This window comes from Anolis carolinensis, chromosome 2 (genome assembly GCF_035594765.1).
Source record: "Anolis carolinensis isolate JA03-04 chromosome 2, rAnoCar3.1.pri, whole genome shotgun sequence".
NCBI lineage: Eukaryota > Metazoa > Chordata > Lepidosauria > Squamata > Dactyloidae > Anolis > Anolis carolinensis.
In genome coordinates, this window is record NC_085842.1 from 134,332,685 (window position 1) to 134,360,441 (window position 27,757).

Here is a 27,757-nt window from a genome sequence, read left to right on the forward strand (position 1 = left end):
TGGAACCCTGCCGGGAGTAGTGCGTCATATAATGGGAACAGGCAGACTCCGTGCTTAAAGGAGCGGTGAAGTGGAGCATGCTGCTGATTCTTTCCCCATCTGATGAAGTCGTTAGATTTCTAAATCCTCTTGGCATGAACTGCTTTCAAGACAGATGTCGTCCATTCTATATCTGTGCATTTGATTTTTATTGTCGAGGGGTAGTACTGTACATTTCTCTCTGTTGTAATTCTTTTTTTCTTTTTCTTTTAGTTTTGGCCCAGCTCTCTAATCTGTTAATATCTTTTTGGATTCTGATCCTGTCCTCTAAGGTATCAGCTGGGGTATCAGTCCCAATTTAATGTCATCTGCAAACTTGATAAGCATGCCCTCTAGACCTTCATCCAAGTTATTTAGAAAGATGTTGAATGGTACTGAGCCCAGGACAGAAACCTGCAGCAGCACACTAGTTACTTTTCTCCAGGATGAGGAGGATTGATAAGAAACTGTTGGGTTTGGCCAGGCAACTAGTTCCCAATCAGGGCCGGCCCCACTATGGAGGCCACTGAGGCTGCCGCCTCGGGCGCAGGTCCGGGGGGGTGCCGTCAGGCTGGGCGGGAGGCGGGGCACCGCCCTGACGGTGCCCCGCCTCCCGCCCAGTGCGCCCTGGCCAGAGTTGGCCCCGCCTCCCCCGCTATTCGCCCTCGTCCGTCTGGCCTTTTCTAGCTGGCCAGACTGCAGCGGAGGTCCCTCCAGGCCACAATCGTGGCCTGGAGGGACCTCCGCTGCAGTCTGGCCAGCTAGAAAAGGCCAGACGGGCGAGCGGAAGTAGCATGGGAGGTGGGGCCACCTCTGGCCCCGCCCCCTCCCAGCGTGCCCTGGCCCCGCCTACCACGCTGCGTGGGAGGCGGGGCCAGGGCACGCTGGGCAGGGGCGGGGCCAACTCTGCCCCCGCCTCCCGCACTATTCGCCCTGGCCCCGCCTCCCACGCAGCGTGGGAGGCGGGGCCAGGGCACGCTGGGCAGGAGGCGGGGCCAGTGCGCGGGAGGCGGGGCAGTAGCGGGGGCGCTTTTCAGCACCCCCGCTTAACATTGAAAATTATCTCCGGCCGGCCCTGTTCCCAATGTAGCTAACAGTAGCATTGTTTAGCCCACTGCTTCTTAAACTGTGGGCTCCCAAATGAGATCACCTTAGTTCAATGTATGAGGCATGAAATATTTGGCAACAGTAAAGGATCTCTGAATGCCACCCATTTACACAAATCTGTTAGCAGCGTGAAATTTTTACAGTGGACTCTGCAGAAAATGCTTCAGCTGTACGCCACAAACATGGAAACTCAGCCTGATTAACCAGCCTTGCAAATGCTGATTTATTAGCAGTAAAATTTTGATTTTTATACTTCTTTTATACACTTATTGCTGGGGTCACGTAAACATTTCTTAGGCAAAAAGGGGTCATGAGTGGAAAAAAATTAAGAAGCACTGGTCTAGCCCACATTTTATTAGCTTTGTGTCATGGGGCCTTACTGATATCAAGATGTGCTATATCTACAGTATTCCCTACATCTCAGCTGGTGTTTTGGACTACAACTCTCACAATTCCCAACAGCAGAGAGAGAAGGGATGGGAGGAAATCCCATTTGGAACGGCAACAGCACTGGTCCTCCCAACAAAGGACACAGACAAATCATGGAAGGAAGGGAAAAGGTACCCTAAAAGGCTATTTTATTTTATTTTCAAAGTAGAAGCATTATGAGGTAGCTTACAACCAAACCTTCCTGCTTGGGGAGCAAAAGAAAATGCCGGAAATTGCCCAAAAAAGTTTATTTTGACTCCTCACCCAATTTCTCCTTCCACAAATTGGGTGATTCTAGCCTGAGAGCAACAAGTGCTACTTCATTCGAAATTTGGCAAAACGTCAGGAATTTTGAGAAAAATCAATTTCCTCACCTCTTCCTGATACGTTGGAAAAAAATGTTTAAAAGACTCAAAAACTACTTTAACCAAAACGAATGTAGTGGACCCACAGAATACCAGATTTTAAGTGTAGAACTCAGTGGAATTTAAGTTATGTGATGAAGTGGTAAGTCAAAAAAGAAAGAAAGAAGGTTAGTCTGGCATGACCTGTTTTGAGAAACCCATGTTGCCTTTTTGTGAGCATGGCATTCCTTTCTAAATTCTTACAGATCTGTTCCAGAATCTTTCCTGGTTTTGAAAGACTACTTCTCAGTATTCTTTCTAGCTTCTGTAGTTTAGTAGTGGTTGGAAGAGTGTGATATGTTTTTCTATTATACGAACTATATGTATCATTTTCATCATTATATCTAGATTTCAGTTAATAAAACTTTTAATGCAAAAAGACAAATCTAAGAAAAGTGATAAAAATATAAAGACACCTCCTTGTACAAGCACTATATAAGGATCCTTGATATTTTATTTGAATCTGCCTGGCCATGACATCATAACCAGAGAGTTTAACTCCCCCTCCTTTGTAATTTGAACTGTGATGTCACCTAGCAAATCCAGACACCCCCACACCCCATGAGAGGCTGCCAAGTGAAAGGGAATTCAGTAGGAGTTGCTGTTTCAAGCAACACAACTTGAAAACCTCTGGTCTGTATTTCTGGGGAACTAGATCTCGAGGATGAATTATTTCAAACAGTGTTAACGGTTATGTGCCTTCAAGTTGACACTGATTGATGGTGACACTATCATAAGCAAGGTTTATTCAGAAGAGGTTTGCCACTGCCTTTCTTTTAGGATAAAAAAGCTAAACTTACCTAAGATAACCTGTTGCATTTCCATAGAACTATGCATTTTGTCCAAAATGGCTACTGGTATTTGGCTAAATTAAAACCTCGCATCATTTAGTCCAAACTGGGGGGGCTGGATCTTTTTTAAATGTACAGGTTACATGTTGAACAGTGTCTTATGGCTTCAAAATCCACATATAGTCAGCTCTCCACTTTCACAGATCTGTTTGTGTATTCCAATATTTGCATATTTGATTATTATGTTATCTCTAAGAAACTCTAGATCCTCCAAGGTGATTATAGTTAACTTCTAAGACTCTCTAGATCTTCCAATGCAATTTGAAGGTCAACTTCCACCAGTTTGGCAATAGTGTCATCCTTGAGGACCTAGAGAGTCCTTGAAAGGTGTTTTTTCAGGTAACAAAATCAAATTTTAATTCACGGTTTTCCTATGTTCACAGTGGCCCTGTGCCTCAACCCTCACAAAAGCAGGGAGCCTATTTTATAGCTCAAAGCAATGCTTTAGACCAGGCATGAGCACACTTTGGCCCTCCAGGTGTTTTGGACTTCAGCTCCCACAATTCCTAACAGCCTACAGGCTGTTTGCACATGCTTGCTTTAGACTGTATTTTACTTTCTACAGCAGTGCTTCTCAACCTGTGGTCCGTGGACCACCAGTAGTCTGCAAGAACTAAAATATTACTATTACTGCTACGGACAATAACATAGCCCAACAAAAAAAAAATCTTGGTGTCTTCGTTTTTAGGCCTGTTCCTGGGGTTATTTGGGGTGTTGATTCAGAAAATTGCATTGGCTAGATCACATCAGGTCTAGATGATTAAATATGGTTTTCTGTGGGCAAGCAGATGGCGACTACTGGACGCCATATGTTCTGTATCTGAAACTAGAGCTGATGTGGTTTGTCCAATGCAATTTTCTGAATCAGCACCCCAAATAACCAAACCGAATCTAAAGTTGACCAAAAGCTAATTTGTAACTCTTTTGGTACTAATGTTGGAGAGTGGTCCCTGGTCAAAGTAGTCCCTGGTCAAACAAAGATTGGAAACCACTGTTCTACAGCATATCATCAATTATCAAGTGACTAAAAGGTCACACAACCTGTATTTTCTAATAGCGGGATCGTGATAATTAGTTGTCTGAACTGAGTAAAAAACTTTGCTGGACTAAAAACCTGATGTCAGCTAATCCACCAACACATGAGTTAAACATAGTTGTTTTAAACATAAATATTTACACAAACTGCAGCAGACAAGCATTATAATCTAAGACCTGTGACTCCTTCTATAAAATGAGTAATTTTCTCAACATATACATGCATTGTCTAGGGGAAAAAAGAGAGATAAAGCATTACCTTTCTCCAAGAGAATTAATCCTGTTAAATGCTGTCTAATCAATCCATTAAAACTGATACAATTAATAAACTTAGCTCTTTTTTTCTTACAAACAGGCTGCATTCCTCTTTTCCATACTTTCCAAACCCCTTTGAGCCTGCATGTACTGACTGTGTTCCAGTTCTCCCAAAACGTTTCCTGTGACCATGAAGAAGACAGGCTTTATTTTCCTGAAAGACAATATTATGTGTCCAATATGCCTCGAGGTGTTCAAAAACCCCGTCACCACCGCCTGTGGGCACAACTTCTGCATCGACTGTTTGCAAGACTACTGGGACCACCAGGTCCTGATTGGGGAGTGCCCCTACTGCCCCCAGTGCCGGGAGCCCTTCAGCTCAAGGCCTCAGCTCCGCAAGAACGTCACCCTGGGAGAGATCGCCATGAAGTTTATCCGCGAGGAGGCCCAGGAGTCCAGGAAGCCAGCCAGCTCGAGGGAGGTCCCCTGCGACTTCTGTGCCACCAGGAAGCTCAAGGCCGTCAAGTCCTGCCTGCAGTGCATGGCCGCCTTGTGTGACAACCATATCCGGTCCCACTATGAAGATAAAACCTTCAAGAACCATCAGCTGGTCGACCCACTCAGCGACCTGAAGGCCAACATCTGCCTGAAACATCGCAAGCTGCTGGAGCTATTCTGCAAAATAGAAGGCAAATTCATTTGCCAAATCTGCATGCAGGAGGAGCACAAGAACCATGAAGCCGTCTCTCTCAAAGACGAGAGAGCCAAGGCTGAAGTGAGTATTGTGTCTTTCATCAAAGAGTAACGTTGGCAACACTGAGGAGGGTTCAAGGGTTCCAGGGTTAAGTTACTTCACACCTCTTACACTTAGGATTGTCAGAGTGGAAAATGGAGGCAACTCCTTTATTTTTTATCGTTGTGTAGAAGAGAGAACTCCAAGTATCATTTGCCATACAACCAAGTACAGTAGAGTCTCACTTATCCAAGCCTCGCTTATCCAAGTTTCTGGATTATCCAAGCCATTTTTGTAGTCAATGTTTTCAATATATCATGATATTTTGGTGCTAAATTCGTAAATACAGTAATTACAACATAACATTACTGCGTATTGAACTACTTTTTCTGTCAAATTTGTTGTATAACATGATGTTTTGGTGCTTAATTTGTAAAATCATAACCTAATTTGATGTTTAATAGGCTTTTCCTTAATCCCTCCTTATTATCCAAGATATTCGCTTATCCAAGCTTCTGCCGGCCCGTTTAGTTTGGATAAGTGAGACTCTACTGTAACAAGCCACACCACCTGAAATCTCCTCCTCTACACAACCATTAAAAGGACAGAAGCTGTCTCCCGTTTCCACTCTGGTGACTCTAGCTCTCGTCTTCCTCTGTGCTCTCTGGGCTGTTTTAAATCTCCCTAAATACCCATGTATCTCTTCCCCCTCTTCAGACACTTTCTTGGCTAACAGTTTGGGCCAGCGCCTGTTCCAGATTTTGGACTCTTGTAGTTGAGGCTCTGCACTTTAATCTTCTCTGTACCTGGCAGCTTGGCTAGCATAGCATGCAACATCTAGGCCAGTGGCTCCCAACCTTTGGGCCTCCATGTGTTTTGGACTTCAGCTCCCACACTTCCTAACAATTACTAAGTTGTGTTGTCGAAGGCTTTCATGGCCGGGATCACAGGGTTGTTGTATGTCTTTCAGGCTGTGTGGCCATGTTCCAGAAGTATTCTCTCCTGACGTTTCGCCCACATCTATGGCAGGCATCCTCAGAGGTTGTGAGGTATGGATAAACTAAGTAAGGAAAGGAAAGAATATATATCTGTGTAGAGTCCAGGGTGTGGCAAGAGTCCTTTGTCACTGGGAGCCAGCATTAATGTTTCAGTTAATCACCCTAATTAGCATTGGAAAGGTTTTGTCTCTTGCCTGGGGGCATCCTTTGTTCAGTCAAGCCCTCAGAGTTTTGGTTCCCATCTACTGTTTTGATTTTGGAGTTTTGTAATACTGGTAGCCAGATTTTGTTCATTTTCATGGTTTCTTCCTTTCTGTTGAAATTGTCCACATGCTTGTGGATTTCAATGGCTTCTCTGTGTAGTCTGACATGATAGCTGTTGGAATGGTCCAGCATTTTTGTGTTCTCAAATAATATCCTGTGTCCAGGCTGGTTCATCAAATGCTCTGCTATGGCTGATTTCTCTGGTTGAATTAGTCTGCAGTGCCTTTCATGTTCTTTGACTCTTGTTTGAGCGCTGCGTTTGGTGGTCCCTATGTAGACGTGTCCACAGCTGCATGGTATCCGGTAGACTCCTGCAGAAGAGAGAGGATCCCTCTTGTCCTTCGCTGACCGTAGCATTGAGAAGCCATTGAAATCCACAAGCATGTGGACAATTTCAACAGAAAGGAAGAAACCATGAAAATGAACAAAATCTGGCTACCAATATTACAAAACTCCAAAATCAAAACAGTAGATGGGAACCAAAACTCTGAGGACTTGACTGAACAAAGGATGCCCCCAGGCATGAGACAAAACATTTCCAATGCTAATTAGGGTGATTAACTGAAACATTAATGCTGGCTCCCAGTGACAAAGGACTCTTGCCACACCCTGGACTCTCCACAGATATATATTCTTTCCTTTCCTTACTTAGTTTATCCATACCTCACAACCTCTGAGGATGCCTGCCATAGATGTGGGCGAAACGTCAGGAGAGAATACTTCTGGAACATGGCCACACAGCCCAAAAGACATACAGCAACCCAATTACTAAGTTGCCTGGGATTTCTGGGAGTTGAAGTCCAAAACATCTGGATCTAGACATTATCATCTGCTCTACTGACACACACTTAGCTCTGTCAAGGCTGAAGCCTTTCAAAATCTGGACCTTCAGTTCATACAATGGATCGTGGAGACTGGAGTTTAAAATCAGTCTGTGGCTTCATAGTAAGAAGGAGGGAAAGGGAAGATAGGCAGGGGGTGTTGGTGGGAAAGCAGTCTGTAGCACACATGTTTTGGGGAAACTTACAATAATTGTAGTTACATTTTCATGGAGCCCATGAATGTGGAAGTGAATTGTGTATTTATGGTGTCAGTATATGTTGATATTCCATCATTTGGCGAAAGAGAATTATAGATATATTCATCCCTCCACATGTGCGGATTTGATTATTTGTGGATTCGATTCAAAATGTTAACTCTAGCTCCAGTATAACTCAATGGGCAGCTTCTTCCAGTCTTGCTGAAAGACAACCTGGAGATAGCTAGCGAGAGCACTTCTCTAGGAATTTCTTCGTCCTCCAAAGCAATTCTGTGGCCAGCTTTCAATCAAGTTGTGCTGGAAGACCTACAAATTCTTAGATAGATGATCTCTCAGGTTAAAAAAAAAGGAATTTCTTTATTCATAGTTTTTCACAGGGTCCTGTGCTCCTAACCCCAGTAAATGCGGAGGACATGTTATTAATCTTATGTGGAGTGCTATTTGGGAATCAGGGCAACATAAAAAAAATCTAATTCAAGATAGATTAGATTAGAATGTGCTATCTAGTTCAGGATTCTGTTCCCACATTGAGCAACCATTTTCCTTTTGGAGGCCTACAAAAGGGTCTTGAATGCAACAGTAGCTTCTGTTCACATTTCTTACAAAATGTTAAGCAAAGGCATTCTGCTTCAGATAACAGAGGCAACATATAGCCATTCTTAGCAGAAGTCATCCCAAGGCTTAACTTCACTGATCTCCTTAATCCCCTTTGAAACTCTCAAAAATGTTATCCCCAATCCACACACATACACACACACACATATATATACACACACACACATACATGCATACATACATACACACAAACACACACACACATTTCAGGCATTCTTCACTGGAGGAAAATCGTGCCCCCTCATCCAAGTTTAATGTGAACCCAAAGCATTAAAAGCGACAACAATAACAACAGCCAGTTCAGACTGTTTGAACTGAGGGTGGCATTGCATCTTCATTTTGCATGTTGAGAAATTTGTTTGATGTTCTTTGCATTGCCTGGAAGGAGAGTCAGAGAAAACAGGCAAAATCTTGAAAAATCTAGGTTTGATTTTTTTGAATGTGCTTTTTAAAAATATATATTTTCAAGCCGTGAATGGTTGAAGACTGACTATACTTTGCCTATTGTTGAGCACACATTCCCATCCTTGGCTATTCCCCACTAATGGGGATTTGTGTGATGAAATAGGTAGAAATTGAGAATTCCAGATTTTCTTTAGAAAAGTTTTAGATATTGTCTGAAGAACTGAAAGCAATTGCATCAACCTTATCGTCTTGACCCAGAACAAGCAGTATAACTCTCGTAGTTACTGGCTTATCATTACAGGGAGATGCTGTTACTGCAGCTGCCATAAAAGAATAAAAGAATAATCAATACCACAGAAACCTGACATGCTCCTAAGTCCTGACCCAGGCAAAAAAAGAGGATATCTGCAGTGAACATGCACATCCCCTTGTGTATTATTGTTTTAAATTAGGCCCTCTTGCTTCATTTGTGTTTTGCTGGGGGGAAAGAATACATGGATTAGATCCAAACTACAGTAGAGTCTCACTTATCCAAGCCTCGCTTGTCCAAGCCTTGGGATTATCCAAGCCATTTTTGTAGTCAATGTTTTCAATGTATCATGATATTTTGGTGCTAAATTCGTAAATACAGTAATTACAACATAACATTACTGCGTATTGAACTACGTTTTCTGTCAAATTTGTTGTATAACATGATGTTTTGGTACTTAATTTGTAAAATCATAACCTAATTTGATGTTTAATAGGTTTTTCCTTAATCCCTCTTATTATCCAAGATATTTGCTTATCCAAGCTTCTGCCAGCCCATTTAGCTTGGATAAGTGAGACTCTACTGTAGTTACATTTAGATTACACTGTCCAAGATCAATGGGACATAAATGACTCAAAAAGTCTCATTGATTTCAGCACTTCTGCTTTAAACTTAGTTCTCTAGTTCCAATCCTTTAATAATAAACATATAAGAAATTACACAGAGGACACAAAACTATAAAATTAAGTGAAGTCTCAGCGGGCTATAACTTTCACATACATTTATTAGATACCCCAGTAAAATAATACATAGCACATGCAAAAGGTTTAAAACAATGGTGGTGGAACCTCTTCAATGGTGGTGGAACCTCATCAACATGGATCCACTTTAAATCCGGTTTCTGCCTCCTGCAGAATTCTGGAGCTTGTAGTTTAGAGAGGGGCCTTTAACCTGTTCAGTTAGATCCCTTTACATACTGATCCAGATGGACATGGCTATGACTATGGCTATGAATTCTACTTCCAAGCTCCAGGAGAAAGAAATGGTAGTGTGTAAGTTAGTCCTCCTTAAGACCTGGTACCTTGCAACCATTGTCCAATAGGTACTATTCTGTGTTGAGACTGTGCTGAACTACCACTGCCTCCTTCCCAATCCTTGACCACACTGGATGAAGCTGGTGGGAGTTGGCATCCAGCAACATCTACAGAGCCACACATGCCCCATTCTTGTTGTAGAGGTCCACAAAATTTAGACTCAATACTGCAGCACATTGGATGTTCAAAAAACCACAAGAGTACTAGGGACTATATTTAAAGAGGTGCATGAAGTAGTGGTTTCCATCCTGCTGCTTTCCATGTTCTGATTATTTCTTTTCCAGGTGGAGGTCAGGCAAATACATGCCAATGTGGGAAACCAGATCTTCATGTTGGTAGCAGACAGTCAGAAACACAGAGGGAGAGTGAATTACCTTGAGGTGAGAAAAGCTTCTGAGACTGTTCAACAAATAAGGGATGAAATTGTGTATGTGACACACCTTCACTTCACTTCACTTCACTTCACTTTATTTCTTAATTAGTCACTCTCCACCAGAGTGCTTCGAGCGACTTACAATTTAAAATATCGTTCCACAATATAAAAAACATTCATCATAAAAACATTCAACATAAAAACATTCAACATAAAAACACCTTTCACAGTCTCTATGGCATCTATGGCTACTAGATATGTAGTGGCCATACATGCTGTAGGTTGGTGTGTTTGTAGGATACTTTGAGTCTGAAGATGGAGGCTACAGTAGCCATCCTGCAAGGCTGAATGTGTGTTGAATGTATCATTTCCTGCTGCTCTGTTGAATGGTCCTGTAGCCCACTCCTCAGATTGACTATAAACCAGAGGCTCTCAAACTTTTTAAACAGAGAGCCTATAGTTTGAAACAAACATGAACAAATTCCTATGCACACTGCACATATCTTATTTGTAGTGCAAAAAACATGAAAGAACAATATAATCTTTCTTGGGTAATAAGTAGCTTTCCCCTCTTTACATTATCTATGTAAACAATGCAAGCACACAGCTATGACAGATACAGACTTTTTGTCTAGCAATCATGCCTTATGGTCCTCCTTAGGCAGTCATCCCAGGACATCCCCCCCCCCCAAAAAAATAACAACAACAACAACATTATAGTTATTAGCCAAGTATGCTGGAAAGATCTGGGAGCTCTGTTGTTTATTTGTTCAGTCATTTCTGACTCTTCATGACCTCATGGTGCAGCCTATTCAGCCGTTGCCACCCCAGCTCTTTCAAGGTCAAGTTAGTCACTTCAAGGATACCATCCGTCCATCTTGTCCTTGGTTGGCCCCTCTTCCTTTTTCCTTCCATTTTCCCCAGCATCATGATCTTTTCCAAGCTTTCCTGTCTTCTCATGATGTGGCCAAAATACTTCATCTTTGCCTCTAATATCCTTCCCTTCAGTGAGCAGCTGGGCATTATTTTCTGGAGGATGGACTGGTTGGATCTTCTTGCGGTCCAAGGCACTCTCTGAATTTTCCTCCAGCACCAAAGTTCAAAAGCATCTGTCTTCCTTCGCTCAGCCTTCCTTATGGTCCAGCTTTTGCATCCATAGGTTACTACAGGGAATACCACTGCTTTAACTATGCGGACCTTCGTTGCCAGTGTGATGTCTCTACTCTTCATTATTTTATCGAGGTTGGTTATTGCTCTCCTCCCAAGAAGCAAACGTCTTCTGGTTTCCTGGCTGCAGTCTGCGTCTGCAGTAATCTTTGTGCCTAGAAATATAAAGTCTGTCACTGCCTCCACGTTTTCTCCCTCTATTTGACAGTGATCAATCAGTCTGGTTGCCATCATCTTGGTTTTCTTGATGTTTAACTGCAACCCAGCTTTTGCACGTTCTTCTTTTACCTTGGTTATAAGGTTCCTCATCTCCTCCTCGCATTCAGCCTTCAAAGTGGTTTCATCTGCATATCTAAGGTTGTTAATAGTTTATGAAAAGTAACTTTCCCCCAACTCCTGACATGGATAAATTCTGCTCTTCCTTATGACTGTGCTCCTTAAACAAAATATTTGGCTGCTTCGTGACTGAGAGCTGAAAATGTCCTTCTCTTCTGCTCTTATTTTTTATGCTGATTATACTTTTAAAAAATACTCAGGAAAGCCCATTTAGTAAGCTTATCTGCTTGAACAATTTCTTTGGTGTGTGTGCATGTGCGTGTGTTTCTTTTTAAATCCTTTCTTAAATGTAAAAAGCCTCCACTCCCAAGAGAAGGAGGAAGTTGGCAGTGTGATATCCCAAGTCCTTGTTAGCACAGCATGCAGCTGCTTTTACACCAAACCAGCAAAACCTGTTGCCACTTGATGTCACTGAGAAATTCGGACTGAAATATCAGGAGGGAGAGGGGGTCTGTTTCGAGGCTGGCTTATTACTGGTTTGAATGTTTTAGAGGTGCATGATTGCAGAGATACAAAAATGAACGTCAGGTGTAATGGGGAGGGGATTTTTAAAAGTCCTTTTATGGTTCATAAATGGAGTTTGACAGTGGTCTGAACTTATTCATTCATTCATGCATTCACTCAAAAACATATTTTAGGTCGACTATGATTTCATAATCCAAGGTTTCACTCCAAATTAGCAATTAAGCCAAATGTATGTAGAATTTGGAGTCCCCGGTAGTGCAGTAGGTTAAACCGCTGAGCTGCTGAACTTCCTGACCAAAAGGTTGGTGGTACGAAGCTGGGGAGCTCCCATTGTTAGCCCCAGCTTCTGTCAGCCTAGCAGTTCGAAAGCATGCAAATGTGAGTAGACCAATAGGTCCTGCTCCAACAGGAAGGTAACGGCACTCCATGTAGTCATGCTGGCAACATGACTTTGGAGGTGTCTATGGACAACGGCGGCTCTTTGGCTTAGAAACTGAGATGAGCACCAACCCCCAGAGTCAGACACGACTAGATTTAATGTCAGGGGAAAACCTTTACCTATGTACAATTTTTACAAAAACATATAATGTCAGCAATTGAACAACAAAAGGCCATGTCATACTGTACATATAAATTCACCAATAAAAAGCAAGCACTGTTTCCAAACTGTGTACAATGGCATCTTGGTATCTTCTGATAATTGCTTCAAGACCCCCTTGTGGATAACAAAATCCTTTGTTGCTCAAGTCCTATGATAAAAAATGGTATAATAAAATGGTGTCCTTTAAATAAAATGGCAAAATCAAGATTTGTATTATGGAACTGTTACTGTTTTGGAATATTTACAAACCATGGGTGGCTGAATCTGTTGGAAAAATGGGGCAGACTGTATGTCACACTTGTGCTTTTTTGTTTTGATGTTCTAACTGTTATCAAATCAGCATACTGTGTACTGTATCTTTGGGATGGCTCAGAATGTTTTGTACATATTTACCTTAACTTGAAACCACTAGGAACTTGCAACATTTTCTATGTCTAAGCAAACTGATTTTGTCCATTCGGTTCTAATCCATCTAGCCCAGGCATGGACAAACTTGGGCCCTCCAGGTGTTTTGGACTCCAACTCCCACAATTCCTAACAGCCTCGGGCCCCTTCCTTGGGAGGGCCCAAGTTTGTCCACGCCTGATCTAGCCTTTATAGTTACTTTTAGGATTTCCCCTTCAAGTGTTCTCCTTTCCCTCTCAGAAAGTGGTGAAGACAGCCAGAGATGAAGTGAATCGGGCCTTTGCTGATGTGTTAAAAGAGGTCAAGCGACAACAGACCAAAGTGATGGACTTCATAGACCAGGAAGAAAGAAACGCCTTGGTTGGAATGGGGAATTCCATTCAGCACAGGCAAGATCAGCTGGGCAATCTCAGGAGGCAAAACCTCTGGCTGGCGACACTGATTGACGAATCAAGTGACTATCAGTTTCTCCAGGTATGGCTCTCTCTCTCTCCTGGTCTGTGTCTGGAGGATACATTAGGAGGACGGCTACTGCTGCTGCTGCCTGCAACTGGGGTGCGGTCTCCTGGGGGCCCATTCAATTAGTGGTCTGACTTTGGTGACGTTTGAGGCAGAAAAAGTGGCACATATCTTCATGACATTTCCAAATGTGATCCTGTGGGTTAAATGCAGGTCTTGGAGGAAGAGGCTCCTAGGACAGCTCTCAACATAGAGTCTGTAGTGTGATAGAAAGCCATATAGTCCTTGTACGTTCACTCAATCCCTGGCAGTCCTTTCTCCAGCCAAACAATAATTTATTTACTTACTTTATTTTTATCCCACCTTTCTACTCATAGGGACTCAATAACATGATAACCCAATTCAGTGTAAAAACAAGCCCAATACAACAGTTAAAAAACAAATATTTGTGCCATGACAGAACAAAGGTGAGCATATGTGGCCGTCCAGATATTTTTGGACTGTATCCCATTATCTCTCATCATTGGTATGATGCCTAAAGCTGATGGAAACTATAGGCCCAAAAGTATGAGCAGAGTAACAATTAGGCACCCCAAGTTAAAAGAAGGAGGTATCAGTGGATGGGAAAGACCATTCCCAGCGGAAGAACCACTTGTAGTCAGAGAAAACTGTTTTACTTGGACAACACAGGGCCCTTCCACACAGCCATATAACCCAGAATATCAAGGCAGAAAATCCCACAATATCTGCTTTGAACTGGGTTATCTGAGTCCACACTGCCATATATTCCAGTTTTGTTTTGTTTTTTCGTGTCAGGAGCAATCGGAGTTGCTTCTGGAGTGAGAGAATTGGCTGTCTGCAAGGACGTTGCCCAGGGGACGCCCGGATGTTTTTAATATTTTTACCATCCTTGTGGAAGGCTTCTCTCATGTCCCCACTTGGAGCTGGAGCTGATAGAGGGAGCTCATCCGCACTCTCCCCGGGTAGGATTCGAACCTGGCAGCTTTCAGGTCAGCAACCCAACCTTCAAGTCACAAGGCTTTTATCCCCTAGGCCACCGGAGGCTCCTATATATTCCATTCAAATCAGATAATGTGGGATTTTATTCAGCTGTGTGGAAGGGGCCTCAGACCTTCCTTTGCACATCCTAGGATCTCTTTCTCATTCTCATTTTACTAATGTAAAATATATGTCCCACTGGTTTACTATAAAGAGAAACAGACTCAAAAACTGGAACACAGTTTACAGGTCAAATTGCTTTATTAAATAAATAGTAAGAGAAATTGTGACTTTTGAGAAGCCACAACTGCTGAACCTATTGTGAACTATATCTTTCCCCTTAGCATGAAGAACAGGGCCTGAAAAAGCAACATTTTGGACTATAATGATAAAACTTAACTATGAGAGATAAACTCCCAGCCATCACCAGATCCCATCTGCTCTTAGAAGCTAAAAAAGGGCCAGCCCTGGTGAGTGCTTTAAAGGAGGGCCACCAAGGAATCCCAGTTGCTGTAGGACAGTACTTCTCAACCTGGGGTCCCCAGGTGTTTTTGGCCTACAACTCCCAGAAATCCCAGCCAGTTTACCAGCTGTTAGGATTTCTGAGAGTTGAAGGCCAAAAACATCAGGGGACCCCAGGGTGAGAACCACTGCTGTAGGATAATTTGGAGGAAGGTATTGGCACAATCACTTTTGAGTACTACTTGCCTATGAAAACTCTATGAAGTCCATGGGATCACCATAAGTCAGCAGGCAACTTGAAAACACACACGGGACCCAAAACATTGTGAGCTATACCTGACCAGAGTGAAATCAGATGAAAGTTTGATGGAGGTCTATAGTAATCCTGGCCTGCAAAGTAGTCATTTGTTCAACCTGGGTATAGGGGTGAAAGACTGATCAAAGCATTTAATAGCTAGTAGTCTCTGAAGGTTCCCATAGGTGCTTGTCCAATCCCCTATCATAGTTTTATCTGGTGGGAGAGGGCTTTATTAGATTACTCCCAACCTCCCACGACCATCACCATTATCAGCATCGGAGGAAGCCTGAATCTATGGCTCCTACGTGCTCTGCTGAACTCAGTCATTAATAAGGAGACTGCAGTCAAGAAATCAGATGAAGACTAGGATTTAGAAGTGCAGCTATGAAGTAAGTTGACAAGGTCATGAAGTGTAAAGATGCATAAATGAATGCTAAAATTAGGATTGCCCATGCCATTATAGTATTTCCCATTTTTATCTATGGCTGTGAAAGCTGCACAACTAAGAAAGCAGTTTAAATGTAGTGCTGAAGAACAATTCTGCAGATACCCTGGACTGCTAAGAAGACCAATAAATGAGGCCTAAGACAAATCAAACCTGAACTCTCCTTGAAGCGATGACTAAACTCAGACTGTGAAAGGGGATTGGACAAGCACCTGTGGTAACCTTTAGGGACAACTAGCTATTAAATCATACAGTAGAGTCTCGCTTATCTAACGTAAACGGGCCGGCAGAATGTTGGATAAGCGAATATGTTGGATAATAAGGAGAGATTAAGGAAAAGCCTATTAAACATTAAATTAGGTTATGATTTTACAAATTAAGCACCAAAACATCATGTTATACAACAAATTTGACAGAAAAAGGTAGTTCAATATACAGAAATGCTATGTAGTAATTACTGTATTTACAAATTTAGCACCAAAATATCGTAATGTATTGAAAACATTGACTACAAAAATGGCTTGGATAATCCAGAACATTGGATAAGCGAGTGTTGGATAAGTGAGACTCTACTGTACTTTGATCCTATCATGAGAGGACAGGTCTCACTAGAAAAAAACAATACCAGTCATAGACAAAAGAGCTGATTTAAGTGGATAAAAACCTATTTTAATTGTAATACAGTAGAATCTCACTTATCCAACATAAACGGGCCGGCAGATCGTTGGATAAGCAAAAATGTTGAATAATGAGGGATTAAGGAAAAGCCTATTAAACGTCCAATTATGTTATGATTTTACAAATTAAGCACCAAAATACCACTTGTTTGGGAGTGTGGTTGCATTTGTGTTGTTGTTGGGCGTGTTAGCCCACTGCGCGTTGCGGTGTACAGAAACAGTTGTGGATCCGGGCAGGAGGCAAACTGTGTTGGATAATCCAGAATGTTGGATAAGTGAAGGTTGGGTAAGCGAGACTCTACTGTAGTTATATCAGAGTTTGAAAACCTATTGTAATGGGGGGGGGGGGATTTGATCATTTGATTGCCAAAAGTGTACAAATTTCTGTTGAAATATGAAATGGAGGAATAAGTGAAATAGTACGAGGGTTGAATGAAAAGTAATTCCTCCACCGTTACTTCAGTTTGGATGGGAATATTTTAATAAATCCAATGCAGAAATAATCCTTAAAATGTGTTCTTTAACTACCAATATTCACTTTCCAACATAATCACCAGACAATTGGATACATTTCTGCCAATGATGAACAAGTTTTCTGAAGCCGTCACAGAAGAAGTTGACTCTGTTTCCGCAAGCAGCGTCTCACAGTACCCATTGTGCACAGATCTTCCAATAGCCAAGCTTGTGAAATGCTTATTATGCTTGAAATTTCTCTCTAAGTGATACGACAATCGTCCTGAATCAATCTGTCAACCTTTTGCTTGTGAAACTTGGTGGTTTCTGTCACAGGACGTCTAACTCTTTGTTTGTCACGCAAGTAAGATGTTCCCACCTCAAAATCTTTAAACTTACTCGCCCAACAACACACAGTACTCACATCAACACAATAATCATAAACAGCTTGCATTCTCTGATGACTCTCTTTTGGGGTGACACCTTCTGCTGTCAAGAATTCAATGACTGCACGTTGCTTAAGTCGCATTTACCGACCGTCTGCACAGGGTTCCATACTTTGCACTTTAACAACACAACCGTTCAATGCTAAGGCTTCCTGCCAAATGGAACTGTAGAGGAGAGTCTAATGAACAAGCCAGTACTTGCTACATACCAGTACTGCCATCCGTTGAGGAGTTACGAAGGTGAAGGCATTACTTTTCATTCAACCCTCGTATATGGTTAATTGGGCTCAAAATCAGTTGGAACAATGGGAGACGCAAAGAGTGTAACATTTAGTTTGAGTGATGATTTGAAAGAAAATGTTTTAAGGTGATGTATAGGTGGTTCTTGACCCCAGTACAAAGGCAGCTCTAGTAAATGTTGGACATTTTTCCATACATGGTAGTCTTTCAAAAAGGCCCAGTAATGTGTTGTTTCATGGCTGGAATCACTGGATTATTGTGAGATTTCCGGGCTGTATGGCCATGTTCCAGAAGCATTCTCTCCTGACATTTCACCCACATCTATGGCAGGCATCCTTAGAGGTTGTGAGGCCCAGAAATATTAGACTCAAATGCATACGATGTTGGAAGAAATGGTTAAGGTTAAATTCACAATGAATCCAGAGTTTTATTTGTTTGGAATGTTAGATTATCAACTAGAAAGAAAACGTAGAAAATTACTACCCTATATAATAACTGCAGCAAGAATAATCTATGATCAGATATAAAGTAATCAGTTATTCCAACTCAAAAAGAATGGTTGACGAAGATCTGTGAATTAGCTGAGATAGATAAACTGACTATGTTGATCGAGGAGAAATCTTTGACAAACTTCAAGAAAGAGTGGTACTTGTTTATCACTTTTTCACAACAGCAATGATGGCAAATATCAACTGAAAGGTTTATGAATTAGGTGAGTGTTACCAAAAGCAGAAGTGTGGTTATATAGTATTATCTAAATGGAGTAGACTAAAAAGGGATAAAGATCAACAGATAGTGAGTGTGAGGTCATAGAATTATCTTTGTAAGTTTGTGGGTTAGTTTAGTTTGTCTGTCTATATAAATGTAGGTAATTGTGTTGTCAGTGTCTTCATCTTTGGTAGTAGATTGTAGTAATTAGTTAGATAGCTATATAATTTTAGAAATATATACTATAAAATCTGTTACTTTGTGTAAGTATTACTTTTTACTTTCTTTATTCTGAATAAAATTACTATTAAAAAGGAAGAGAGAGAAAACTATAATGCTTGGGAAGGTTTTGGCTTTTTTATCATGTCAGAAGCGATTTGAGAATATATTGCAAGTTGCTTCTGGTGAGAGAGAATTGGCCGTCTACAGAGACGTTGCCCAGGGGACAACTGGGAGGCTTCTCTCATGTCTACGCAAGCTAGAGCTAACAAATGGGAGCTCATCCCATCTCGCAGATTCGAACCGGCAGCCTTCAGGTCAGCAACCCACCCTTCAGGTCAGCAGTTCAGCCGGCACAAGGGTTTTATCCATTGTGCTACCTTATGCTTGGAAAGGTAGAAAGCAGTAGAAAAAGAGGGAAACAACCTTACTACCCAATAGACTGAATTAAGGCATCCCTGTGGCTGCAGGATCTGAGTAGTTGGTGATGGGACTTGAAGGTTTCTCAGGCACAGGATAGTCAAAGTCAACTCGAGGGCATTTGACTTTGATTCTCCTATGACTGAAGAACCTTGACATTTCAGTAGCAACCCCCAACATCTTCCTCTTTACTCCCTTGGGAAGAGTGCCAGGAACACATGGGAGGCTAAGGGTGTTTTCACTTGAAAAGACTTAATGCTAATATACGTGACCTGCCTATCATTCAATCTCTCCCATTCTGTGTTTACAAAACAGTCTTCTCCTCTAATGTCTGCATCAGCTACTGACCCAAGCAGTTGGCTTTGCCACATGGGTTTGATCATTTATTGCAGAGCTTGGGGAAGTTCCTTTTTTGGACTACAGCTCTCAAATCTCCCAAACCCACTTGACTATACTGAGGCAGGGTGAGGTAGGAAATTTTCCAAGAACTAGACTATGGCTGCATTAGGCAGCAAATAGCAGAGACTCTCTCCTTTTGTGATGGATGTGCATAAAAGAGTTTGTATTTTTTATTCTTTGTTTGTTTGAACAGAGAGGAGAGGTTTTGCAAGGTCAAGCCACTACAGAACTACAAGTAATAAAACACAATCTAGATCAAGAGATAAAAATTACATGATCAAATGGCCTCTACCCCATTTAAGTCAAATTATAAAGACACAAATAAAAATGGTCATCTCTGCACAGAGGTGAAACTTGCTGAATAGTTATCGGTGGGTTTAACCTGTAGTAAAACAGAAGCTGAGCATTAAGTTATATTCCAATGGCATTGTATATACTGTAAGCTCTTGTTGGGTCTCTTTAGGGATGTTTTTGTTCACACAAGATGCCGTTTATTATTTTATTGTTATATTTGCAACACACACTTACTCTGAAGAAGTCACAGCTCCGATTCAGCTATAGGACAGCCAGGTGATGATTTTGTTCAAGGCAGTCCTTAGTGAGCAGGTGCAAATCCAAGGGCTCCTCCAGGTACATTAGGGATTTACAATATTTGCTGTCTTGAAAATTTTATAAACTATCCAAATAACATTTCTGTTTTTCCAAACTATCTTTTGGTAAATTCCTCCATCAACTGTAATATTTTATTCCCACTTTTAATTGGTTTCTTTATGATTCTGCAACAATTCAGAACAATATATTCTGTTTTCTTCTCCCTTTTACTTTCAATTTTTTAGCATGATAATGCTATAGTGCACAATAAAGTGGCACTATTTCACAATAATGCAAAAAAAAAAATTCAGATCAGATAACATTTTGCCTTTGAGCCATATGTCCACTACAAAAAACCATGCTGTGCTTTTAAATACAAACATATGGAAAAGGCTTCATGCAGATCCAAGAAATCATCACTGTTCTGCCCCCACACTATATTACTTGGAAGGTGAACTGGCTATGCAGAGAACAGATCAGAGACTATAAAGTTGAATCAAGCAAGAATTTATTAACTGACAAGAATTTGAGACTTTCTCTCCTCCCGAGTCTCACTACAAAGTCTTTATGAGGAGAGGTAAAATCTTTGGAAGATAGACACAATTCTAGTTGAACTGAGGCTGTTGAATCTTTATTTTTTCTTATTGTCTCTTTCTTGTATGATGTTCAATTGTCTCTAAGATGGTCTCAATATTTAACTCTGACTGGACTTGAATACAGTTCCAACTGGACTTGAATGCAGCTCCAACTGGACATGCTATTTTGTAGATCTTCCGGCCTTTCTCTCTCTTCACCTTCCAGTCACGAAAAAGCTGACTCTTCCAAAAACCAGAAGTGCCTTGCCTGACGCTCTGCCCCGAGGGGATTTTTAAAGGGGCAGGGCAACGGAGGCTTCAAAGGAAAAGAGGCCGTCTAGACTAACCCTACAGAAACAGTCCATAAAATATTAATCCCTCTAACTAAAAAGGGCTTAAATTGGGGTAAACGGTGGAGGTCTTCATGAGGCAAGACAATCACAAACAGAATTGAACAAGTGGTTGCACTGGCAAGAACAACCAACAAAACTAGCAAAACACAAGGACTTATATGGTGAAAGCTCCTAATTCTTTAGATTAATCTGGAAATCATACATTTAATAGCACATCATGTTGATTCTCCCAAATGCTCCACTTTTCCAAGAATTTGGGGTTGGTGTGTTGCAGGACCTCATTGCCTTTTGTTTGGTTCTACTGTCATCTCTCTGTTCCTCCCAGGACCTGGTCAATATCCTCCTGTTACTATTTTCTTCTTTCGCCTCCATTCCACCCAACAAGTGCTCCCCTTGTGCAGTCTCTTCTTGACCCCCATCAACTAACAATCCAGTGTTCCGTTTTGTGATGACTCATGGGCCTTGTAGTCCTGCTCATGACATTGTAATGCCTGATGAAGAAGAAAACTTGGGTTTTTTACCTTCCCAGTCAGAACTGGAATCTTCTCAGCCAGATCTTTCCCAGGCAGATCTGGGAACCTTGCACCTGCAAGAAAGTTGTGTCCCAGAAGTATGTCAAACAAACCCTGAGCCTACATCTCCCGTGTTCTCTCGCCATGAGTTTTGTAAACAACAGAGGGGTTTGGAAGCAGCTTCGCGCAGGAGTGCGAGGATAGCAGCTAAGAATGTACCCAATTAAGTCTGCTTTTCGTGAGAATCTTTAAGGAGTCAGACATCTGGTCTCAGAGTTTAGCTTTCGTTTCTGGTTCCCAGAGAACTGCTTCGGCGGGAAAGTTAGACTCTATATAGGTGTTTTACCCGCGTAGTAACTTCGCGGAGTCAATTCGTCAGCCTCCGGAGCGAGTTGTGTCTGGACAGCGCGCTCCGATTCAAGCCTCGTTCCTGCTCAAGCCTTGCCTTGTTTCCAGCCTCCGCTCCTGTTTCCCAGCCTTTGTTTACCTACGGATCTTGCCTTGTTTCCCAGGACTAACCCTTGCCTTGTTTCACGGATTTTACCAAGTTATTCCACGGACCTTGTTCTTGTTCCTCGTTACCTTGTTCCACGTTTCAAGCCTTGTTTCAAGTATCAAGTTATTTCCTAGCCTTGCTCAAGTTCATGGACTAAAGGACCTTGTCATCTCCCCTCACTTTGCCTGGCAAAGTGAGTGTTTCGGTTATTGGATTACAACTTTGGACCTTAATATTTCATATTGGACATTATTTCTTTGGACTAATTTTGACCTTTCCTGAAAGGTCTGCTTCTGGACTAACTTTTACATTTGCTTTTACTAACTTTATATATTTCCTTAATAAAGATATTAGATAGAATCTGGCCTCTGCGTATGGTTATTGGTGCTCTGTAGCCTGGGTCGTGACAGTTTGACTCCGCCACCCTAAGCACCAATTAACCTCGGCCAGAATGTCTACCGGAACCGTACCTGGGCCGAGCGGCCAGCCGATTACCTACACCATCGACAAGGATGAGGTGGACCGAATCCGTGATAAGCTCAATGCACAGGATGGGGAAATAAAGGGTTTGAAGGAACGCGGAATCCGTCTTCCGGCCATGGCGTTGCCAACCAAGTTTACTGGAGAAGCTTCTAAGGTTCATGTTTTCCGTCGCCAATGCCAAGCTTATCTAGAGGCCCGTGATGCCGAGTTTCCCCAGGAAGACATCAAGGTGGCGTGGATTTACAGTCTCCTAGACGGGCCAGCGGCTAACTGGGCGACGGCTCTGTTCGACCAAGCCTCTCCACATCTAAGGTCAGCGCAACATTTCTTGGACCACCTTAAGGCGACCTGGGGAATCGAGGACAATTTGGAGGCTGCCGGGCACAAACTCCGCCGCCTCTTCCAAGGAGACAGACCCATGTCTCAGTACATAGCCGAGTTCCGAGTGCTGGCCCACAACACCGGCTGGAACGATGTTGCCCTCAGAGGACAATTTCGGGAGGGTCTCAACATTGAAATGCTGGAGGAAATCTCCAAGGTGGATCCTCCCCAAACGCTGGAAGCACTCATCGATCAATGTTTACGGGCTGAAGTCATGATTGCCAACAGAAAACAGTGGGTCCGAGGCCAGAGCGGTAGAGCTGGGGCAAAACCCTCCGCTCCCGCCAGCGTTCAGCCGCGTCCAGTGTGGAGACCCCCACCACCATCCCCATACCCCAGAGGGAGCGAGGAGGTGCCGATGCAGTTGGGCAATGTGCGTCCCAGATTAGATGCCGCCGAGAAGGCCCGCCGCCAACGCCTAAATCTCTGCTGGTATTGCGGGAATGGGGGCCACTTCGCCAGAGAGTGCCCAGCCAAAGGGAAGCCCGCCGCCCGTCTTGCGGCGGCGTCCTCCACGGAGACGAAGGTGTCTGAGGCGGCTGGCACACAGCCGGCGGGGGAAGCCAACGACCGGGCGTAGAGAGGCTCGCCAACCCGGTCAAGAAACCCGTTCAAGAGCCGCCAACCGGGGTCCTGTTCCTTCTAGTGGTCACCTTATGGTCAGCAAAAAGGGGACCCGTCATGATCCACGCCATGATAGACTCAGGAGCTACCAACAATTTCATTGATAGAGAGTATGCCGACTCTCTGGGATTACAATATCATGACTTCAAGAATGCCCGTGTGGTGCAAGCCATTGATGGTCGCCCTCTCAAGACGGGCCCCGTAAGCCAGTGGTCGGAACCCACCAGGATGTGGATAAGGGAACATATGGAAGAGATTTCCTTCTTTGTTACTGAGGTTCCCCATTTCCCTGTGATTTTGGGGATTCCATGGCTGACACTTCACGACCCAAGCATCTCCTGGTCCAACAGAGAACTGCAGTTTGCTTCAAAGTACTGCCAAAATCATTGCCTCGTAGCCAAGGTCTGCCATGCCACAGACACCGAGCCCATTATCACCTTGCCAAAGAAGTACTCCGAGTATTGGGATGTATTCAATGAAAAAGAAGCCGAAAGGTTACCCCCACATAGACCTTATGACTGTGCCATTGACTTGGTGGAGGGGGCCCCGATCCCGCGAGGGCATCTCTACTCCCTGACTGAACCAGAGCAAGAAGCTCTCAGGGAATTCATAGAGACAAACCTTCGCAAGGGATTCATCAGACCCTCTCAATCCCCAGCCGCCTCCCCAGTGATGTTTGTGAAGAAGAAGTCAGGGGAATTACGCTTGGTGGTGGACTACAGAGCATTGAATAATATCACCAAGCGGAACAGCTACCCCCTGCCCTTAATCTCGGATCTACTAGACCGACTTCGAGGAGCCAAGGTTTACACCAAGCTGGATCTTCGGGGAGCTTACAACTTAGTTCGCATCAGAGAAGGGGACGAGTGGAAGACCGCCTTCCAGACTAAATTCGGATTATTCGAGTCCCGAGTTATGAATTATGGATTATGCGGAGCTCCCGCAACGTTCCAGCATTTTGTCAATGACATTTTCCAGGACTATCTAGATAGGTTCTTGATAATCTACCTGGACGATTTTTTGGTGTTTTCTAGATCACAATCAGAACATGAGAACCACGTCAAAATGGTGTTACAACGATTGCGGGATCATGGACTTTATGCCAAGCTGGAAAAATGCGCTTTTGATCTACAAGAGGTAGATTTCCTTGGATACCGTATCTCGCCTCTAGGGCTCTCCATGGATCCAGCCAAGGTTTCCGCAGTATTGGAATGGCGGGCGCCAACTAACAAGAAGGAGGTGCAGCGATTCTTGGGGTTCGCGAACTACTACCGCAAGTTCATTCCAGATTTTGCCCGCTGGTCTGACCCAATCACTAGCTGCATCCGTGGAAAACGGCCCTTCCGCTGGACTGATCAAGCAGAGAAAGGGTTCCAGCAACTAAAGAAATTATTCACATCCCAGCCAATCCTTCAGCATCCAGATCCTGAAACCCTTTTTGTGGTGCAAGCGGACGCCTCTGATGTGGCAATTGGGGCTGTGCTCCTACAACCGGTGGGAGATCACCTTCATCCTTGTGCTTATTATTCTCGTCAACTAACCGCACCAGAGAGGAACTATACCATTTGGGAAAAAGAACTATTAGCCATAAAGGCAGCTTTTGAAACTTGGAGACATTGGCTAGAAGGGGCCAAATTTCCCATTGAAGTCCACACTGATCATCGGAATCTAGAACATCTAAGAACTGCCCGCAAGCTAAATCAAAGGCAGCAACGTTGGGCTTTATTCTTTGAACGTTTCAACTTCCAGATTCATTATGTGACCCCAGCCCAAACCAAGCAAGCAGACGCCCTGTCACGTAAACCGGAATACGCTGCAGGACGCAAGGAGACCTTTGAATCCCAACTACTACAACCCGAGAACTTTGCCACGCTCACAGTGGGGAACACCAAATCCACTCCCATTAATTCAACTCCCCCTAATCCAGGGCCCATCTGTGCTCAAGAAATCAGGGCTAGTCAGCAAGCAGATGCCTGGGCGCAGGACCAACTTCGTCAAGGTCTGCACTTTCCCTTTTCGCTTAAAGATGGACTGCTTTGCTATAGAAATCATGTTTATATCCCACCCGGACCGGGCAGGGAAAAAGTACTTCGTCTGTGTCATGACTGCAAGCCAGCAGGGCATTTCGGACTATTTAAAACCATGCATTTGATCCTAAGAGATTTCTGGTGGCCCAAGATCCGCAAGGATGTGGAAAAATATGTTAACACCTGCCCAGTATGCCAGCGCTCCAAGATAAGAAGGGAGAAGCCCTCAGGGCTTCTACACCCCCTTCCTAACCCATCTCGCCCATGGGAAATAATTTCTGCGGATTTTATCACTGACTTACCACCTTCCTGTGGATTCACCACGATCCTAGTGGTGGTGGACCTTTTCACCAAGTTAGCCCATTTCATTCCCTGTGAAGGTCTTCCCACGGCCCAAGAGACTGCAGATTTATTCCTCCAACATGTTTTCAGACTACATGGATTGCCCAAGAGTTTGGTCACAGACCGTGGATCCCAATTCACCTCTCGTTTCTGGAAGGCACTACAAAAACTATTGGGCATAGACTCTCGTTTATCTTCAGCTCATCATCCCCAAACGGATGGGCAAACGGAGCGCACCAATGCCACTTTGGAACAGTACCTTCGCTGTTATGTAAACTACCAACAGGACAATTGGGCTTCTCTGTTACCACTGTCGGAATTTGCCTACAACAATGGAGTCCAGGCTTCTACAAAAGAAACGCCGTTCTTTGCAAACTACGGCTTCCATCCACGTTTCTTTCCCCCTGTCATTGAGACTTCAGAAGTTCCCGCAGCAGAAGATTGGCTGCAGGAACTCACAGCGGTGCAACAACTTTTGCTCCAGCAACTGGAACAAGCCAAGGAGGACTATAAACGTCACGCGGACAAACATCGCCAGCCGGGCCCCGAAATCAAGGTAGGAGATCGGGTTTTTCTGTCCACTCGCTTTTTGCCCTCCCACCGCCCTTGCCGGAAGTTAGATGCCCGTTTCATTGGCCCCTATCCAGTGGTGGCGCAATTAAACCCCGTGACTTTCAAACTCCAACTTCCACGTTCAATGCGCATTCACCCAGTGTTTCACCGCTCCCTGCTCCTTCCGGCGGATGGTGTGCGGCCAGATGTAGACCGGCCGGCCCCCGTCCCTATTTTGGTGGATGGGGAGGACGAGTTCGAGGTTCAGGACATTTTAGATTCTCGCTTTCACCGCCGCCGCCTGCAATATCTCATTGACTGGGTGGGTTTTGGCCCTGAGGAATGCTCTTGGGAAGACGCCTCCACAGTCCATGCTCCTGATCTAACCCGTCGCTTTCATCAAACCTATCCCGCCAAGCCACGACCTCGCGCCTCGGGGAGAGAGTCCCAGTTTGGGAGGGGCCTTGAGGAGGGGGATAGTGTGATGACTCATGGGCCTTGTAGTCCTGCTCATGACATTGTAATGCCTGATGAAGAAGAAAACTTGGGTTTTTTACCTTCCCAGTCAGAACTGGAATCTTCTCAGCCAGATCTTTCCCAGGCAGATCTGGGAACCTTGCACCTGCAAGAAAGTTGTGTCCCAGAAGTATGTCAAACAAACCCTGAGCCTACATCTCCCGTGTTCTCTCGCCATGAGTTTTGTAAACAACAGAGGGGTTTGGAAGCAGCTTCGCGCAGGAGTGCGAGGATAGCAGCTAAGAATGTACCCAATTAAGTCTGCTTTTCGTGAGAATCTTTAAGGAGTCAGACATCTGGTCTCAGAGTTTAGCTTTCGTTTCTGGTTCCCAGAGAACTGCTTCGGCGGGAAAGTTAGACTCTATATAGGTGTTTTACCCGCGTAGTAACTTCGCGGAGTCAATTCGTCAGCCTCCGGAGCGAGTTGTGTCTGGACAGCGCGCTCCGATTCAAGCCTCGTTCCTGCTCAAGCCTTGCCTTGTTTCCAGCCTCCGCTCCTGTTTCCCAGCCTTTGTTTACCTACGGATCTTGCCTTGTTTCCCAGGACTAACCCTTGCCTTGTTTCACGGATTTTACCAAGTTATTCCACGGACCTTGTTCTTGTTCCTCGTTACCTTGTTCCACGTTTCAAGCCTTGTTTCAAGTATCAAGTTATTTCCTAGCCTTGCTCAAGTTCATGGACTAAAGGACCTTGTCATCTCCCCTCACTTTGCCTGGCAAAGTGAGTGTTTCGGTTATTGGATTACAACTTTGGACCTTAATATTTCATATTGGACATTATTTCTTTGGACTAATTTTGACCTTTCCTGAAAGGTCTGCTTCTGGACTAACTTTTACATTTGCTTTTACTAACTTTATATATTTCCTTAATAAAGATATTAGATAGAATCTGGCCTCTGCGTATGGTTATTGGTGCTCTGTAGCCTGGGTCGTGACACGTTTTGAGCTTGGGAAATTATTTTTTGGATTTACCCCAGATTTCCTACAACCTGCATGATCAGTACTGTAATATTTCCAACCACTTCTTCACAAGCTGGGTGCTTGAGATAAATGTTCAGGGTTCAACTATGTTATAAAAAAAAGAAAGAAAGAAAGAAAGAAGGAGGAGGAGGCCTGTAAAACACACACAAATTGTTCCCCTACTAATGTTTCCCAGTTTGCTTGCATAGATTTTGGTTCTTAATTCAGGCTTCAAAAGCAAGCACTGTTTGAACCATCCTCACAAAAGGATTTGTA

At 43.5% G+C, this 27,757-nt stretch overlaps 1 protein-coding gene across 2 annotated transcripts in view; it reads left to right on the forward strand.

Moving 5' to 3' along the window:
- Nucleotides 1-1,699: 1,699 nt before the first annotated feature.
- LOC100558661 (E3 ubiquitin/ISG15 ligase TRIM25) overlaps nt 1,700-27,757 on the forward strand; it is a 39,332-nt gene continuing 13,274 nt past the window's right edge. Inside the window, exons 1-4 of one of the 2 annotated variants that reach the window (XM_003217267.4) lie at nt 1,700-2,591; nt 4,200-4,874; nt 9,782-9,877; nt 13,085-13,318. In XM_003217267.4, coding sequence (XP_003217315.1) covers nt 4,290-4,874; nt 9,782-9,877; nt 13,085-13,318 — 915 coding nt within the window. In that variant the 5' untranslated portion in view covers nt 1,700-2,591; nt 4,200-4,289. Of the gene's footprint in view, nt 2,716-4,199; nt 4,875-9,781; nt 9,878-13,084; nt 13,319-27,757 lie in introns of both variants that reach the window. The other variant, XM_062970598.1, reaches the window with a different exon arrangement.